At 50.4% G+C, this 18,425-nt stretch overlaps 1 protein-coding gene across 1 annotated transcript in view; it reads left to right on the top strand.

The window, feature by feature from the left end:
* Window positions 1-12,107, top strand: part of GFRA4 (GDNF family receptor alpha 4) — a 71,541-nt gene extending 59,434 nt beyond the window's left edge. The window contains exons 3-8 of the mRNA XM_049792807.1: window positions 887-967; window positions 4,746-5,091; window positions 8,146-8,255; window positions 9,223-9,357; window positions 9,621-9,778; window positions 11,897-12,107. Coding sequence (XP_049648764.1) covers window positions 887-967; window positions 4,746-5,091; window positions 8,146-8,255; window positions 9,223-9,357; window positions 9,621-9,778; window positions 11,897-12,043 — 977 coding nt within the window. The 3' untranslated portion in view covers window positions 12,044-12,107. The remainder of the gene's footprint in view (window positions 1-886; window positions 968-4,745; window positions 5,092-8,145; window positions 8,256-9,222; window positions 9,358-9,620; window positions 9,779-11,896) is intronic.
* The last annotated feature ends 6,318 nt before the right edge of the window (window positions 12,108-18,425 follow it).

Here is an 18,425-nt window from a genome sequence, read left to right as displayed (position 1 = left end):
ACAGGGCTGTGTACCCTGGGAGCCATTTCTTCCTGACCGCAGCTGGTGATCAGCATATGCCCGGAGCATGAGTTTTGATAGTCCTTTTATCCCAGCCAGTACATCTGCTGCTGCTGTCCATATCCATCTAAATGTCTAATAAAAAAAAAAAATGATACTGAGCTGTTTGCTTCAATAATATTCTGTGGTATCCATCAGGATGACGGGGCATTACAGACCATTGAGCGCATGAAAGGGAAGCACCAATTGAATAAAATTAGCTTCCCAGCAACTTAAAAATGAAGAGGGGAAGTTTCTGCGGGAGCTGTGGGTCATTAGCTCTACTCCGAGTAAGAAAGGGCTGTTGGCAAGGAGAAGGGGAGAGGTGTTAATAAATATTAAGGCGTGTGTGTTGCTACACACAGAGCCCTGTGCAGAGCCCTGGCAGTGTCCTAGAGACGGGTGAGGACCGTTGAACCAGGGAGGGACATATAGCAAGAATGGTGATGGAAACTCCATGTATGTAGGGAGCTGGTGGTTTGAACTCTGCTGCCCACGAGCAAAAGCCAGTGCTACATCATGCCTGGTGTCATCAGTGGCAATCCCTGACAAGGGGCCCAAGTCTTGAGCTATAGAGGGTTGCAACTCAACATTTCCCTGAGAGGCTGTCCTACTCCAAAACTGTGATATATTTTAAAAAGCCAGTTACATTATCTTCCCTTCTCTAAGGACATGGCCATACATCCGTTCCTGTGACCCTGAGTATCCATTTACTTATGGCCTTTAGAGCACGCGTCCCCTTGGACCCACCAAGCAAACCTGCACTGCATCTGTTGAACCTGGTACATCTCGGACATCCCTCAGGAGCCTCAGCTGCCTGCTCACTAACTTCTTTTTTTCAACCCAGGCATGAATGTACTGGAGAGTTCCCCTTATGAGCCGTTCATCAGAGGCTTTGATTACGTCCGGCTGGCATCCATCACCGCAGGTAGGTGGGTGGGAAGATGCTCTTACAGAGACTGGTTCAAACGGGGGAATTGGTTGTGGGATCGAGCGCTATGGACAAGGCAGTCCTATGTGGTCTTTCCACAAAGCATTGATGAGATCTTGCAATCATTTTTCCAAGGAGCTGCTTGTGATTCCTGGGCTATACTGTTGGTGGAAGAACATGTCCTAGGAAGAAGCACTTGTGATTTTCAGTTTTTGGCTTTTTCATGTCCATACTGTGAAGGGCTGGGACTGAGGGATGTAGCAGGAAAGCCTCTTCCAATGAGCCATCACAGGTGGGCTGATTCTCCATAGCAGGTGGATGACCTGTGCCGAGCAGAGTCTGCCTGGGTATCGTTAGGTGTGAGAACGTACTTCCACATCAGTCACAGGGTCAAACTCTGCAGGCAAAAAGGTCAATAACCCAACGTACCGGTTGATCCCAGCCGCAGCCTTTAACCCCATGCCCTGAGGGCAACCTCAGGACTCAGCCCCGTGTTCTGCTCTGCATCATGTAAACCACTTAATAATGTAAGCAGAGCTGCCCGACACCTTTTAACCCTCTCGAGGGCATGAACCCCCGGCTCAGCAGTTAAAAGGTCAGTGCGGTAGCTATTAAGCCATCCATCACCCATGTCAGAGCTGCCACCACAACCAGCGTTCGACTCTGCTTATGCACCACAGCGGTGGGGAATCTCTACCGACGCTGATTTTTGTTACCAAACTACCTATCTGAGAGCAGGTAATGTACTCCTCGTGTGTCTCTGGCAGATGTGCCAAGACAGCAATCCTGTTGCAGCTCTTCCCAAATACGCACCTGACTCTGGGGTGGCATCCACAGCTGGAGCGCACCCAAGCAAGTAAAGAGCAGCATGTCCCTGCAGCCAATGGATGTCTGCAGTCCCCGCGATGGCGAGGCACTTGTTAGGTGAAAATGTCCGGGAGCAAATTAACCCATCAGCCTTCGACAATCTGAGCAGCGAGAGGAAGGGGGGTGCTCCCTGACCTCACATCTTCTTATTGACTCCACTTGACTGATTTGAGCATGGAAAGTCAAGCATGCACAAAGCTGTTTGCCGGGTCATGGCCTTCTTTACTGGAGTTTTTCCCCTTTTGCTGAAAGTCCTACAGGGCTCTTCAGAGCACGGTAAAATCCGGGGATGGGGAGGATGGGGATTTTTATGCACGGTTAACGCATTGTCAGGTTTTTAAAGCAGACTGAAACCGGCTGGGCAGCAAAGCGAATGGGCCCAGAGCAGCAGGGATATCTACCAAAGAACTCAACATCCATCTAGGGACATGAAGTTTCTTGGTTTAACTTTTTTTTCCCCTATTTATACTCATCAACACCTTCTATAACATAACTTGTGGCCTGCCACCCTGTGCCTATCCAGTGCCCAGGATCATACGGTCAGCACTGCCAAAGGACCTTCATTCAAATCTGCCAAAAAAAAAATAAAATTCCCAAGAACTTGTTGAAACATAAGACATCCCCATGACCATGTGCCAAGTCAGAGCAGCAGGTATTTTTAACCCAATTTTACATAAGCAATATATGGCCACTATTAAAACTGTACAAACAGAATTACATCCCTCCGCTCTAATTGTAACGGTGATTTAAAAAAGCACATCTTCTATTGTTGTGTGGGAAGAGGAGAAAAGCTAGCGTGTTCCCTGTGATTCATTAGCTGAATGGGTAATGAAACCCTTCCAAGTAACTGTTTCCTTCATGTTTGCTGACAGCTCCCCAGTGTAAACCGATGCTCTAACAATATTATCTCTGGGCATTTTTAAAGGAAAATACCTACGTGGTGGGAACACAGCAAGCAAAAGTTTCCTCCATCATAAAATAAGTGCAAAACTTGGAATTTGACTTCCAGCTCACTGTAAGCAGCGGGGACAACAGGAAGGGAAAAATAAATACTCGGAGCATCTGATAATGTCAGCGAAAATGAAGGAGGGCAGCCAGTTCTGAATTGCTCAGAGAGACTGTCAATGTTTTAACACTTGTCAGCAGTGACTGGCTGGTTTTAACTCCCGGCCAAAGATAGGGCTTGACTCTGCATTGGAAATTTATCATTCTGGGGATTTTTCCTCTGTGAAAAAATCCTTCTCTGCTGGGGAGAAAGTCCTTCTAGTGTGCTTCAGGTCATGGGCTTAATTCAGAGAGGTGAAAAATGGCTTCAAATTCATTTTCTCTCTCACGCTTCGAGGACCCTCATCTTATCTGTCCGATCAGACAGAGCCTAATGTCTTGACCGACTCCTACCAGGGATTCTGTAGCATTTCCCTGCTCTATAAAACAGAGCCCCATCCATCTTTGAAGGAGCCCTAAAACCAGTGTTACACAAACACCTTTCCCCACATTTGCAGAGCAGGCCGTTGGCATATAAACCCGTGAGACCCCCTATTTGCCTACCGAAGACAGTGTATTTCTCATCTGTCACCACGGTTTTTGCTTTATTTTCCTGATTGTTCCCCCCGCCCCAAGTTTTCCTCCACCTTCCCTGCATCCTCACAGCACACCCCTGCTCTCCCACCCAGACTCCTAATCTGGGACTTTCTTTCCCCTCTTTTTTAAGAAGGTGGAAATGCAGAGCGATTTCACTGAAGCCAGCGAAGAAGTAACCTTGCAAAAGGTGTGGGAAGAGACCCGCATGGGCTCACCTGTAGGCAGCAGCAGGGTCCCAGGGGCATCAGGTTGGATGATAGCCCTGAGCTCCACCTCATGAAGGGACTGTCGCTGCCTAGGACGTGGGCATACTGGGCAGGACTGGTCCGGATGGGGGAAGCTAGAGCATTGTTTTGGGGCCTTAAGACCCAGAGAGCTCTCACTCAGCTGAGCAGGTCCTGGGATGAACATAACGCTGCTGCTGCCAAAGCCAGGCTTGACTCTCTGGAGGCCTGAGGAAACTCATTGCACAGGGTAGAGGGTCTGGGGTGCAAGGATTAGTGCAGTCCACCCATGTATCAGGAGACCCAGTGTCGGGGGATGCAAAGAGTCTACGGAATTCCTGACAGTTTGAGAACAGCGCGACCTTGAGCAGCTTGTAGTATATCCTTGAGAAGTCTGGAAAGATCCGAGAAGACCAGTACGAAAACAAGATAGTGATAAGAAGAACCGTCCTGACAAACTCACCAATCATGAATTGTTAGTTACTAACTAAGCCAATCATATACTAACACATATTCTGAAGAAGGGGATAAAAAGGTGTGTTAGAACAATAAAGTAGCCATTTTGCATGATGTATTACTTGTCGTGTCCGTCTCTACCGCGACAACCCAGCTTTGCCACTGACTCAGTGCTTGAGCTTGAACACTTTTTGGAAAAAGAAGGTCCATTAGAAGAGATCCCATCACCTGAACCTGGTGGGTTCAGTCATGGCCATAAATAGATGCACTTTGTAATGACTGCTGTCTTCCCAGGCCTCAAGTTGGTTAATTCACATTGGTAAAGTGATATGAGATGCCCAGGGTAGAACAAACCTCCATTTTATTAAGTGAAAGATCTTGGTGGATCAGGCTATGGGGTGTGAAATTTGTTGTGTGGCCGTGACACCTCTTGGGAAAGGTGAGTAGGGAAAGGGGATTTGGTCCTGCCAGGACACAGAGAGCAAATGTGAACTTCACCCTGGCCACTGCCTTCTCGGAGCGGGTGGTGGTCTCCCCGAGGTGGCCATGGATGGGAGCAGGATGGGGATGAAGGTCTCGGCATAGGGTGGTGCTGCTGGCAAGGAGGTCAAGGCAAAGCCCCATCACCATCTCCCACCACCCCACAGGGTCCGAGAACGAGGTGACCCAAGTGAACCGGTGTCTGGACGCTGCCAAAGCCTGCAACGTGGACGAGATGTGCCAGCGGCTGCGGACGGAGTACGTCTCCTTCTGCATCCGACGCCTGGCCCGGGCCGACACCTGCAACCGCTCCAAGTGCCACAAGGCCCTGCGCAAGTTCTTCGACCGCGTGCCACCCGAATACACCCACGAGCTCCTCTTCTGCCCCTGCGACGACACAGCCTGTGCCGAACGCCGGCGGCAGACCATCGTTCCTGCCTGCTCCTACGAGTCCAAGGAGAAGCCCAACTGCCTGGCGCCTCTGGACTCCTGCCGGGAAAACTACGTCTGCAGGTAACGTTCTCACACCGGGGTGGCCGACGTGGAAAGCTGTCCCTTGGACAAACCAGGGGTTCATCCACCGGTGATAGCCCAGTGACCAGACCCAATGCACCCTCCCGAAGGATCCTGTCCGGAGGCACCCATCCCACCACAACCCACCAACATAGCCCATTGCCAGAGAGGCTTCTTCCCATGACCCACGTCCTTGGCTCATACTCTAGACAGGAGGTGTTAACAGACAGAAGGTGTGAGAAGTTTGTGCTGGAGTTTTTTCAGACCTTTTCTATGGGGTTTTGGCTTTGGTCTTAAAGAAAGACCTGCTATGGAAATAGTTCCAGGAAGGTGTAAGCTAAGCAGGGATGTGGGGTGGGGTGCTTGCAGCCACTTTCACCAATCTGTCTCTTCACTGTCTAACTCTCTGCCCTAGCCCAAGCATCCTACGGGAGCACCCAAGCTATCCTAACAGTCACAGGCACTTGTAGATACCTTAAACCCATGGCTTGCTTATTTTATTAGCAAAATTAATCATATGTATAAAAAATATACCCTTCTGCTGCAAGGCTGGATGTTCTAGCTTTTGCAATAGGAGTCTCGGAGTCACAGCTGTCACTCCAGTCTACCACATAGTATGTGGCCAGGGTGGTTTTTCTCCTCTGCTTCCATTTAAGCCCCAAGCACGCGCAGACCCATCCCAATGTGCACACTCACAGGCATGCCCCTGAAGTGTTTTTCCCTCAGCTGTACTATTTTCACCCCTCTATTTCTCAAAAAGTCTTTGATATTCCAGAAGGTTAATCCACATACAGGTCTCAGGTGTGGAGCCCATCTGTCAGTAAGAGATGTAAGACCACAAGAGCAACCGTACGGCACCAAACGTGGTGGTCACAGCCCGGTGTCCTACGTGCAGCTGTGGCCACGAGCAGACACCTGGAGAAGAGCACAAGAGCAAGCGTAGGACACATCTCCCACTATCGTCCCAGTCTCTACTTGTTGTGGGCTTTGGGACTTCCTGAGCTGAACTTCCAGCGGCCACCCCCTATCAGCACATCATCTTTAAATGACAAGAAAATAATTATGTCTTTTCACAAAGGGAGGTGAGAGCAGCAGCATCCTCTTGGGAGGATGGACTGGTACTAATACCCTCACCCCTCCGCACCCCAGAAACGTGGATGAAGGAGAACAACAGAGCTTTACACCTGAAGCTGACTCTGAAAGATGCAAAGCTCTTGAGCCACACCAGCTCTTGCTCAGATTTCACCCGGCTACCCAGGGAATCTGAAATGGAGTGGTACTGCCCTCTCCCTAACAAGACAAGCGGGCCCAGCAGGGAAGAAGAGGTTCAAAGGGGAGAGCGTTGCTTCCCAGGAGACTGGAAACCGTTTCCTGCAAGCCGCACAGCTGTTAATTATCTGGTTCCTTGGTCTCTGAATATATAATATAAAACATCCTCTAGAGACATGGCGGGAGCAAGGGGCTGACGTGTGACCCGGTCAAAGCTAGCAGTGCAGAAACCATAAGCAGAACCGGGAACAAATCATGGCATTTTAAAGAAATAGAGTAAAATACTCCAGGGCTAACCCTGCCTGCGCTGCTTAGTCCTCTTGCAGTTTCTCCACAGCTGTAACCCCTTGAATTTCCCAGCTTGCAGGGGTGGGCTCTAAGAACATGAATAATGCAAAACCTGCAATCAGTACCTCCCTCCCCTAAATAACGCCACAAAAAATTGGGCAAGAAGAGTTTGCCTGCGCTTTGCATGGGAGAAAGGGGTTGATATGGGGCAAACACAGGAATGAAGAAGAGAAAAAAAAGGAGAAGACTGGGGAGGAGGAGAGAAGTGGGCAGGAAAGTGCAAGTTGGAGTGCTGACACTGACCAGGAGCACCGAAAAAATGTCTGGAAGAGAGAGGCTGTCTGGGAGGAGTAATACGCTCAGTTTTTCTGAGGCTGCCCAGGCAGAGTAAACATTTGAGGTAGTGCTTGCTTTGGTTTCCTAAGCAGCTCAAATGTCATGTGAGATGCCTTCTTACCTGGTCATGGGATGCCTGTTTAGATGGATCTGAATGTCCAGCAGGTCCTATGTCCTACCTGAAAGCCCCATGTGGACCTCTTAGATATCCTACAATGTCCAAACACCACTAGATGCCTATGTGCCAACAACGGACTCATCCCTAAAGAATTAGGTGGCAAATATCTGGTTGGCAGCATGATTTACAGTGTTTATCCAACCAAGCTAGCAGGGGATCCCCATGCCAGGAGAAATCTGCCAATCTGTCTGAACGCTGCACCAACTTCTCTGCATGGCCCAGACGGTCCCAACAAGCCCAGTGTGTGACTCAAAGCTGCTTTGTGCTAAGTGGTTTGGTGCTTTGACCGAGACGGCGTGAAAACCGAGGCACAGCGGTCTGTGGTCAGAGCTGTATGTCATACACCTCTTGCTCCACAGGCTCCAGGAGTCCAACCTTCTCCTGAGAACGGGTGCCTGCAGAAGGGGATGTGGCAGCAGCCCTGGTGATGGCTTGAGAATTTCATATCTGAGCCTTTGGGCATTTCCCTCAATCTGAAGTTGACCTCATCTACACTTAGAGTATAACCTTTGAAGAGAGTGGAACTGGACCAGAGTGATTCCCTCTTCCAGCAAATCAGCCCCCAAATGAAGGCTTAGGGCTCTAGGGGAAGTTATTACCCAAAACTCAGATAACGGCAATACAGAAAGAATTCCCTTGCTATCTGCAACAGCTCTTCCCGTGAAAGCCAGCTTCACACATCAGAAAACAAACATTTCTTCCAAGACCGGACTTTTCTTGCAGTCCCAGAGGAAGCTGTAAAAGATTAACCAGAGCACCTATTCATGTCTCACCTCAAAGGGATAAAACCCACTTCTGGGTTTGTTGGGGGCAGCAGGAGAGTATAAAATGACATTCATTCGAACTGATTTAGCAACGCCTACAGCAGCAAAGGATTTTGCAAACGTGTTCCCTTCCGTAAACACCACCAGTGTGCTATTATGTCCCTTTTCGCCCCTAATTTCTGTGCTAATACGCCCCATTTTGTGCTCTCGCTCCATCAGGTCACGCTACGCAGAGTTCCAGTTTAATTGCCAGCCGTCCCTGCAGGCTGCCAGCGGCTGCCAGAGGGACAGCTATGCCGCCTGTCTGCTGGCGTATACAGGGATCATAGGTAAGAGGCTGCATCCATCGGCTGGTCTCTCTCCCACTTTCTGGGTGGGAAATATCTCCTCTGGGTGGGAAATATCTCCTCAGGGTGGGAAACATCTCCTTGTACACCAGCCAGCTAAAAGCTATGAGGACAGTAAGGTGGAGAGCTGAGACTGGGATCTCAGGGAGATGCTGGGCTTTCTCTCGGCAGGGACTAGAAAAGGAGCCTAAGCCGTGAGCATGGGGTAACTTTAGGATAGCTGCAGTGGAGGGAGAAAAAACATGCACCGTGGGCTGCTGCAAGATCCCAGCTTTTCTCTCAGGTGGAAAGAGATGGGCTGTCCCAGGGCATCTGCTCTGTCAGGGGTTCCCTGATGTCCTCACCAGTGATGCCACTGGAAATCAACTTTCCACTGCCATCTTGCTGATATCAGAGGCCGTCAAATTGGGTTTTCAGATGCTGCAGAGACCCAGCTGGTAGCAGTTAGCACAAGCACATACAGAGTTCAAAGAGAAGAGCCAATGGCCATTGAACTTAGTCTATCCTGACAGATGGAATAGATTGTCAGCTTTTTGGGTCAAGATTTCATTCTGGCTTAATCCTTCCTTTGTTGTCTCTGACCATTGTGGAGATTGAGTTTGGCTTTTTCAATGACAGCACGGAAACCTTTACGCACGTTCACATACTGGTTTTGAATGTTATTAGAGAATCTGATTTCCCAGGAGCTGCCCATTCCTTGGACTGGTAGCACGTTTTAATTGACTGAAGGCTTTGCTGGTGGTGGGGTGAACAAAAGGGCTACGACTGCCCCTCTTCTCCTCCCCGGCAGCAAAACACACCCATGACACCAGCACTGGAAGGTTTTTCTCATGCTGCCGGCTCAGCTGAGGCTATAAACAGAGCAACCCAAGGGAGCAGCAAAGAGGAAAATCATTGCCCTTCTTGACGTACCAGCCTTGCAATAACCCTTCTCCATCCTTCCCGGCAGGCAGCCCCATCACACCCAACTACATTGACAACTCAACTTCCAGCATAGCTCCCTGGTGCACATGCAATGCCAGCGGCAACAGGCAGGAAGAGTGCGAGAGCTTTCTGCACCTCTTCACCGACAATATCTGTCTCCGTAAGTATCGCCCGGCACATTGCTGCTCCGGCAGCATCCCCCGCAAGCTGGCGAGGTTTCTTGGGAATGAGGGTATGAAGATGCCCTGGTCCTCAAGAGTCTGTAGGTGTCCAGCTCCCTGTGCTTTCAACAAAGGAGCTCTGAAGACCCTCGGGCTTGCGTTTGGGTGATGCAGTCAAAGGAGGCTGGAGGAGGGATGCGCGTGTTTTCGCTTGGAAACGTTGCCCTGACGACACTTTTCTTCATCTCTTTCCCACACAAAGAAAACGCCATTCTGGCCTTTGGCAATGGGACCTACCTGAATGCGGCCGTGGCCCCATCCATCCCCCCCACCACACAGATGTACAAGCAGGAGCGAAATGCCAACAGAGCCGTGGCGACCCTCAGAGAGAACATCTTCGAGCACCTCCAGCCCACCAAGGTAGGAGAGGGCTGACCTGGCCCTGAGAGATGCTTGGCCGTGTCTGTACCTCCTCCATGCCCTCCAGCCCTCCTCACCTCAGATCCCTCTTCCACCTGTGTCTGTTCAGCTACGTGCAGACATCCCACCTCTTCTCCACCTCTTGGAGCTCCTGATTCAAGCTCTTCTTCGTGCCCTGACATATTTTTCCCCAACATCAAGCACAGGGCCACATTCTCCTATCCCTGACTCTGAGCTCTTGCCTGTTGGTCACCTTCTCTTTTCTTTCATGTGTGCTACAGAGAGATACGGGTTTTTTAAAAAGTACTGGGAAATCCGTGGGCTTTTCAGGAGTGTAGAATGGGAGCCAGGACCACTGGTTTGGCTCCTTACCCTCCTGCAAGGCAGCCACACGGCTTCAGATGAGCGTTTCGGCTGCCTGGGACACACGTTCCTCCCATGTTAGGTGAGGATGCTGGAGGTCATAACGTAGAGGCTTAACTGAGTAAGGTTTGCTAAACATTGGAAAATTTCAGATGAAAGGTTCTAGTCATCAGCAAATTGTTAGTATCAAAATAATATTAAATTGAAGTTATTTTAAAACAAATAACAGGTTAATTTACTGATGTTGGCAGTAGGAGGCATTAAATATTTTATTTTTAAATAAAAAGCAGTGACCTTGGTTTGCAACCCACCAGAGTAATTTTCAGATTGAATTATTTTACTATTGAATAATTGACAGTGACCTTGATTTGCTGAACATTCAGGTAACAGAAGCTGTCAGTTAACTAGACTCCAAGGACTGAGCGTGGGCTTTGCACTGGGCTAGCTGATACCTTCAGAGAGCTTCCACACATGGGCTTTTTTTATACCTCTTCCCTGTTTCTTTTGCTGGGAAAACATCCGATTCACCACCCTCCACTCTGTTTTCACAGAGCAGCAGGTGAGAGGTATAGAAATGTTGCCTCAGCTTCCCTCACTGCTTTTCAGGGCATTGGTGGCCAGGCACAGCACGGTCACACTTCCATCAGGCCATAAACTTTGCACCCAGGGGATTTGGAAGATTTGCTTCCAGCAGGTGCTCCCCAGACCTTAGTGCAATCCAAGTAGTGGCCTGAGGTCCAGACCTTGCACTGAGAACTTTTATCCTGGAAGTGATGGAGAAGCTGTGAACCTCCCTCATTACTGACAGTCCAGCCCAGAGAGCCAACTGCTGCTGCCACCAGCGCATGGGCAGCTGGAGAAAGCAACTGCAGTAAGGGGTGGCCCTGGTGCATCGCCAACCTCCCCGTGACGGCAGCGCATCCCTCTGCTGAGGTGTGAGTGCTGCTGGAGCACGGTCCCTGCTGACACTGCAGGAGAAACCAGGCAGTTGGGTCTTGACTTGGGACTCAACTTCGAACCCAAATCCTGTTCAGTGTTTAATGTGGTTAGTGCCCCTAGACCCGATGTGGAATTCTACGATGGACTGATTAGTCCAGCTGCTTCCCGTCTTCATAGCAGTGCAGAGCCTTGGCTCTAAGTTAGCTCGGTTATCAACTAACGCAAATAGAGGTCTCTAGCAAAGCAAAGTTTCGGCCACAGTTTCAAGGCGCTGGAAAAGGAGAAGGGTGCAGTTCGTCTGCAGGGGGTAGGCACCTAGGGTGGGAGTCAGTCACGTAAACATATGCATTGTATTTTGGAGTAAGCCACCTGGTTCCCAGCTGCTTCTTGGCGAACCATCTACCAGCCCCGTGGAGATGTATTCAACACCCAGGGGACATCTCCTCCTGAAGAGCCCACCAGGTCAAGCTGCTGGCCAGCGGTGGCTCCATAAGCTGCATGGATCTCCGTTGACCAGAGTGGACATCCAGGCACCCACCCCCACACAAAGACACCTCCAACCAGTGTCCAAACCTGTGGGCTGCACGCCCAGTGAGGTGACCCTACTGTACACCATGGTGCTACCCCCACCCTCACCAACATCTCCAACAAAGCTGACCTGGCCTCCGGACTAGACCTGGGCTGTTGAGAGTAACCCTGGGCTCCCCTCTGTACACACGCACGCGTAGGAAGGCTTCGCGGTCCCCAAGGCCTAAATCCTCCGAGGTGGGGAACAACCGTGGTGGTTCACCCCATGCTACCTCCTTTCTCTTGCAGGTGGCTGGAGAGGAGAAGCTCCTGCGGGGCTCCACTCGTCTGTCATCAGGGACCTCCAGCCCAGCAGCTCCCTCCCGCTGGGCAGCCTCTCCGCTGCAGATGTGGCTTCTCCCCGCTCTTGCTGGGCTGAGCGTCTTTGCGATGTGAAGCAGGGCGGGTGCACGCCAGGCAGAGACTCTCTTTGTGTTGGTTTCTTTACAAAACAACCAGACCAGTAACTTTTTTTTTTTTTGGGGGGGGGGGGGGGGAGGGGAAGGAGGAGGGAGGGTAGGAGGGGATGGGAAGGAGACGTGAGCGTGTGGGCATCCCTTCCTCCTCGTCCTCATCCGTCTGCCAATTTATTTGATTTTATACGATCAGCTTTGTCGACAAACAGCTCATTCTTGGTCCTGGCCACCTTTCCACCCCACAGCTTGGTGGTTGTCTCTCCAGGTCTCCGTGGATGGGGTCGGAGCCGTGGACAATTCCCTTGGAAAAGGTGAAGGAGAGAGCTGAGCCAAGAAATGAGAGCTGCAAAGGAAATGCTTTTGCCTGCCCCAGCCAAGAGGTGAAAGACTTTTGATGGATGAGCTGTCAGGACGTTTCCTGAAGCCCTGACTCATGTTTGGGGGCTCTTGACAGGACACGTCAAGCGATGTGGAGTTCGGACAGTCTCCAGGGCTGCTCGGGACCTGAAGGGCAGCCCACCTGGTTCAGACTGAAGAAACCAGAGCACTGGTGAGAAGGTGGTTGGTTTAGTTCACTGGAGAGGATCCTGAAGAACCTCTGGGCTGGACCAAGTAACCATGCTACAAACTGGCTGGCGGGGATTATCCACCCGCTTGCAATCATGGCCAGCGTGCAAACAGCATGCATCTCCAAGCTGTCACCTACCCCTTGGGCCCTCCTTTTTAGAGAAACATATGTCATGTATTGATGGTGTTCAGGAAGAAACACGTGTGTTGCATTTTGTTTACAGCTGGCTTTCTTTGTGTCCCAACCCTAGCATCTCTATTCACTGGTCCTGTAAAATGTTTGGGGTAGGTATTTTTTCGTCACATCCAAATGACCAGAGGTCAATATTGTCCCACTCCAAGCTAACCTTTCTCCATGAAGGATGAATGTGTGAGCCCACGGGCAGGACTCGACGTGAGCGCAACGCAACCCATTCTCACGTGCCACCTGTGCATCTGCTGGTCTCGAAGAGAGGCAGAGGGTCTTCAATCAGGAGATTTCATTAGTTTTCCTAGGAAGAGATAGGATAGAAAAGGTTTGCTAGGAACCACCCTGGGGACATAAATATCCAGCCAATTTGTGGAAATGCCAAGTCATGAATCATGTCATGCGTAGAATGGATTGCTACGGTATCCCTCCTTGAAGAGCTGGCAGAGGCAATCACTTGTGTCCAGGTTAGCACGTGAAGGACATTGCCTCCTGCCAAGTCCTATTTACTCAGCCGAGAGGTCATTTAAGCGAAGGCTGGTGAAGTGACCCATTCAGCTGAGCTGCAACCAGAGCCCAGCTGGAGGGTGAGGACAAATGTCTCTCTGGTCTCTCGGGGCACAGGGAGGCAGATGTGTGACCTTGGGCTACCTGAGCGTTTGGGGAGTCTTCCCTCGAGGAGGTGAGCTGAGGACTCACAGTGCCTTCCTGGGGGGCTGAACTCCTCGCTAGATCATGTCAAGGTGAGGAAGGGTGAGGTTTCCCAGGATAAATTCTTACCCAGTCTGGCCACCACAGGAGGCACAGGAAGAGCTCCAGATTCTCCCTGAGTATTTGCAACAGCCCATTTATTCCTCGGTTTCTGCTCCTCCAAGGAGTATCATTAGTTCCTTAGTGGTTGGAACCATAGAAAGGCTTAGCAGCAGCTGACACAGCAAAGTCCAGCCCTTTTTATTCACACTCCCTGCAGAACACGTTCCATTATTTATTGCTCCAGATTTTGCTGAGAAACTGCAGCAACTTTCTTGGGGTTTGGTCCAATATGAAACCACTCTTGTTTTCAGTTGAACACCCGTGGATGTGTTAAACATGCCCAGAAATCCTTCTGGCTGCATCCTATTCAAAGTTCTGCTCCTCGAGGTCCTCAGGGCTGTAGCACCCAGTTGTCCTAATCCAGGGCCGTGTCAAGGAACACGCCAAGATCCAAGTCTTGCGTGCAGGGTGCCAGGTCACACCCTGAACCAAAACTTACATGGGAGGTCTTCCCTGCCAAGAGGCTCACCCAGATCAGAAAAGCAGGCAGGGAGGTAGCGCGACAGGCAGGAAAGTCTCTTACCTTCCTTCAAAGTGCCGTGGCCGTGCACTGAGTTGCCGTGAACATCTCCCCTTCATCCAGACCACTGGTGTCCTCTGAGAGACCGTGGAGCCATCGGCCCACCAAATGACACAACTACTAGCTGCAACTCTGCAAAACTTGTCTTCTCTGAGCCATAGGTGAGAAAAGGGATTAAACCCTGATGCTCAGCCCTTCGAAGGCAAGGAACTACCTCAGCGTCATGAGGTCATGCTGTGAATTGCCTTCTTCTGCCGCTTTCCTTTCGAGTCCTGTAGTCATGCCCTCTTCTTCTACACATCCCGCCCCGGCAAGTCTGTCTCCACCAGCCTTTAATCTTGCACAGGCTGAGTCTCTGCGTAGGATGGGCACGCAAGTGCCAGCTGCTTTCCAGGAGTTCCCACTCCTGCAGTCTCTCGTGGCTCCGCTCCTGTGTCTCATAACTCACCGGCGGTGACATTGAAATGCCACCTTGCCGTTTCCTTCCCTGATTGACAGCCAGCAGAGTTAGACTTTTTCTAGGTGGTCAGGATGACTGGCAATCCCACTTCAGCTCTCCCTTAGGACTGGTATTCTGTGAAAAATAGATGTGGAGAACCCTACTCATAGACCAGAGGGGATGGAGGAGACCTCTAGAGGTTACCTAGTCCATTACCATGCCCCACAGCAGGACCAATGGTCTGATTACACTTTCTGGCAGATTTATCTTAAATGATTTTTAACAATTTCAGTGAGAGACATCATCATGTTCCCCTGGATTTATATCTTGCTTAGGGTGCTAGTTGTCTCTAAGCATCACAGGCCAACGAGACACTGAATTCCCATTGCGTTGTCTTCTCAAGTCCTCAGTTTTTGGAAGGATGGCAGACCAACAGCCAAAAGGGAGGCTGCGGGAGGTGACAGCCAGCTACCATGGATCATATCACAGAGGCATTGCGTGAGAAGCTCAAAAACCATGGCAGCGGTCTGCCGGGACCCCTGCGAAAACTGCAGTGAGTTAGTGTAAATGGGTGTCTGCTAGAGGGACTTTGTCCCCACGCCCTTGATTGAGGGACCTCAAAAGCATCAGTGGAGTTGAGGTTGCAGGTCTGAAGATGCACTCCCTGTCCTCAGCCTTTGTCCTGCGCCGTGAGTTTGGATACAGCATCCTTCAAGTACTGTCCCACGCCAGGTCTGCGCTCCTGGGGGTTCCCCGTGGTCTGGGGATGCTTCGAAATGAAGTGAGTAAGGCACAGAGCACAGAGCCTCTCACCCAGCAGGAAAGAGCCAGAGCGTTGGGATGGGCAGTCATATTACACAGAATGAAAAAAAAAATTTAAAAAAATCCCCAAACCTGCATGACTTTTTCCTGATCATTTAATCCTTTTTGCCAATATTTAATATGTCAATTCTCCCTCCAAGCCTGTTCATGAATCAAACTTTGCAAAAAAAGGATGGCTTTTGAGCAGTCCTTTTGGAGGAAGAAAACCCGGTTACATTCCTCGCCACCCACAAACACATGCGTGCACAGACCATTTCTTTTCCCTTGTGAGAAGTCAGTAATTTTTTTAAGTGAAATTTCATTTCTGTTGAACTCTGCGAAGTGAACCACGGATCTTCATTTTTAAGCCTCTTGACCAACCACCAAAGTCATAGCAGCTGCTTGTAAAGGCAAAGGACTGACTGAGCCAAGAGAGAGAAAGGGAGACAATTTTTTTTGGAATTACTTCATACCTGGGGACTTTCATAAGCACAAAGAATTGTCATCGGGGAAAAAAAAAAAAAAAAAAAAGAAAAAAAAAAGAAAAAAAGAACCAGCCAAACTTTCTGTAGCCACTGAACTCTATTTTTTCGGCTGCTCGGCACCGTTCCCAGTGGTTTGGCAGTCCTGAAAGCCCGTGAAATATTGTGTATGTACAAATACCACATCGTCATCAAAGCAAGAACGTGAGCAGGGAGGGAGATGCCGCGGCGGGGAGCCGGTGCTGGAGCAATAACCCCGTAGGTAGCGATGGTAAAGGCTGTGTGCGTGTGTGTACGCAGGGGAGGAGGGTTGACGTCTGCCTGTACTACTGGGGTATAACCTGTGCTTATCTCTTCTGTACATGTCAATATTCAAACATATCCATGAATAAAGCACACATGCATTTTCCTGACCCCCTCCTTGCTCCCATCTGCGATGCCGGGTTGTCCGTGCCTGCACATCCAGCTCACCGGTCCCGTGCCGTAAGGGCAGCTGGAAGAAATGGGGGGATGTTTTGGGGAGGGGGGGGGTGTTGGCAGAGCGGTGGGGCTCAGCTGCCCCGTGCTTGGCTGGAAACCCAGCTCTGATCTGCTGCCTGCCAGCAAGAAGGGGCAGGAGGTGAAAAACCATCTCTGCTGAGATGGAAAGACATCAGTGAAAGACATTCCACCCAGGAATGGGACACGGACCCACGCGAGTCCTGGGGCTGTTTGTGCTGCAGGCGGGGGTGACGCACGCAAAGCTTTGGGAAGAATTTGGGGAAGATTGAGCTCAAAGCTGGTGCCAGCGCTGGAGGAGGGAGGCACTGCAAGATGTAGCGAGGATGGGAATAATCGCACCCGCAATTAGCGGCACGTGGAGCCACTAACGCTGCGATGCCACCGTGTAACCCGGGTGGGTGGAAATAACTGGGGGTGGCTGGTGCTGCACCCTCCCGCAGGGCACAGGAGGAGGGGAGATGGAGGAGGAGGGAGGGGGGGTTCATGCCAGCCGGGGAGACTTCTGTTCATGCCACGAACATCTGTGAGATATTTTTGGCAACTTAAAAAAAAAAAAAAAAAGAAATCACGGGGAAATTGATTAGAGGCAAATTGAATGTTTTCTTGCCAATTTTGGGTGAAAAAAAAAAATTCTGGAAAACAAATAGATATTAAATTCATACAAAAATAACGAGTGAAATTCAAGTCGGTTCCTAAACACAAAGGGAGTTCAAGGTCGAACCCAGAAACGTAGCACCTTTTCTTCCTGAAAATCGTGTTTGTCTTCATGTGTGCACAAAGCAGCTGAGGATGCAGAGGGGGAGCGAAGCCTGGGGGTTTGGGCCAGACTTGGGACATTCGTCAAAGCCGTTTCCTTCCCCACAACACATGGGCCGTTTCGTCCGCTGGGGTTTTGCCGACCCGAAGAAAATTTCCTGCGAAAGTTCCAGCCGGCTGAACCTGAGATGTGCTGTAAAAACATGGCAGATTTGATGTATTTTCCCAGCTTCTTGGCAGGCAGTTGCATGACCAAGGTCGGCACCTGAAAAGCTGGTGGGGCTGGTCTGGGGACAGGGGGACAACCACCAGAGCCACCGGGGCTGGTGTGTCAGTGGTGTTGAATCATAGAATCGTGGAATCGTTTAGGTTGGAAAAAACCTTTAACATCATCAAGTCCAACCGTCAACCAACCCCCCCATGCTCGCTAAACCATGTCCTGTGAAGGAGACCACAGGAGTCTAGATGGGACAGCATGTGCTGGTTTGATTGATACTGGGAGACACGTGGGACCAGTTAGGACACCCTTGCTCTGGGTCATAGCGACTTGCTTCAAGCAAGCCTGGAAATCACCCTAAATTTAGGGTGAAGAGATTTTTGGAGCAGGAGCACCACTAATAGCTAGATGGGGCTTTGCCAGACCCTCACTTCTATCACATCTCCGGGACTGGGCATGGTTTTAGGGGGCCACTGGCTGTGCCCACAATAAAACTGAGCCCCGCTCCCTCCTCCAGCCAGGGACATCAGATGAGGACAAATGCTGAAGCAAGAGCAGGTCAAGTGATTTTTCCCCAATTCCCAGAGAAAAAGTCCTACAACCTCTGGAGCCCCCAGAGCGGAGCAGAGCCCGGGCATCTCCGGAGGCTCGGAGGAGAGACCCACGGGCAGGATCTGATGGAGACCAAGGATCCTCCTCGTGCTGCGCCTGCAGCCGCAGCACAAGCAAAATCTTGCAGCTGATGTACAACCGCTGCGAGGGAACATTTAAAGCCGAAACAATTTACCATCCGTTATCTCCATGCAAACGGTGCTAATGTGCTGATAGGGGTGGATGCATCTCGCCTCGGTTATTAAAATGTTGTCTTTCCACACCGAGTGTGGAAACGACGGATGTTAGCCAAAGGGAAGCACTGCAGAATTAGCTCTGACATGAAAAACGTTCAAAGAGTTTTTTTTTCTTTTTTTTTTTTTTTTTTTCCTAAGAAGTGGAAATGATTTCTGGTGGGAGTAGGGATCCCAGGGAACATGTCAATGGAAATACTGCCAGTCACACTGTCAGAGGCACGGTGTGGCTGC

This window comes from Accipiter gentilis, chromosome 3 (assembly GCF_929443795.1).
Source record: "Accipiter gentilis chromosome 3, bAccGen1.1, whole genome shotgun sequence".
NCBI classification, from domain to species: Eukaryota; Metazoa; Chordata; class Aves; order Accipitriformes; family Accipitridae; genus Astur; species Astur gentilis.
Note: the sequence above shows the minus strand (reverse complement) of the source record. Positions and strands in the feature narration are given on the sequence as shown.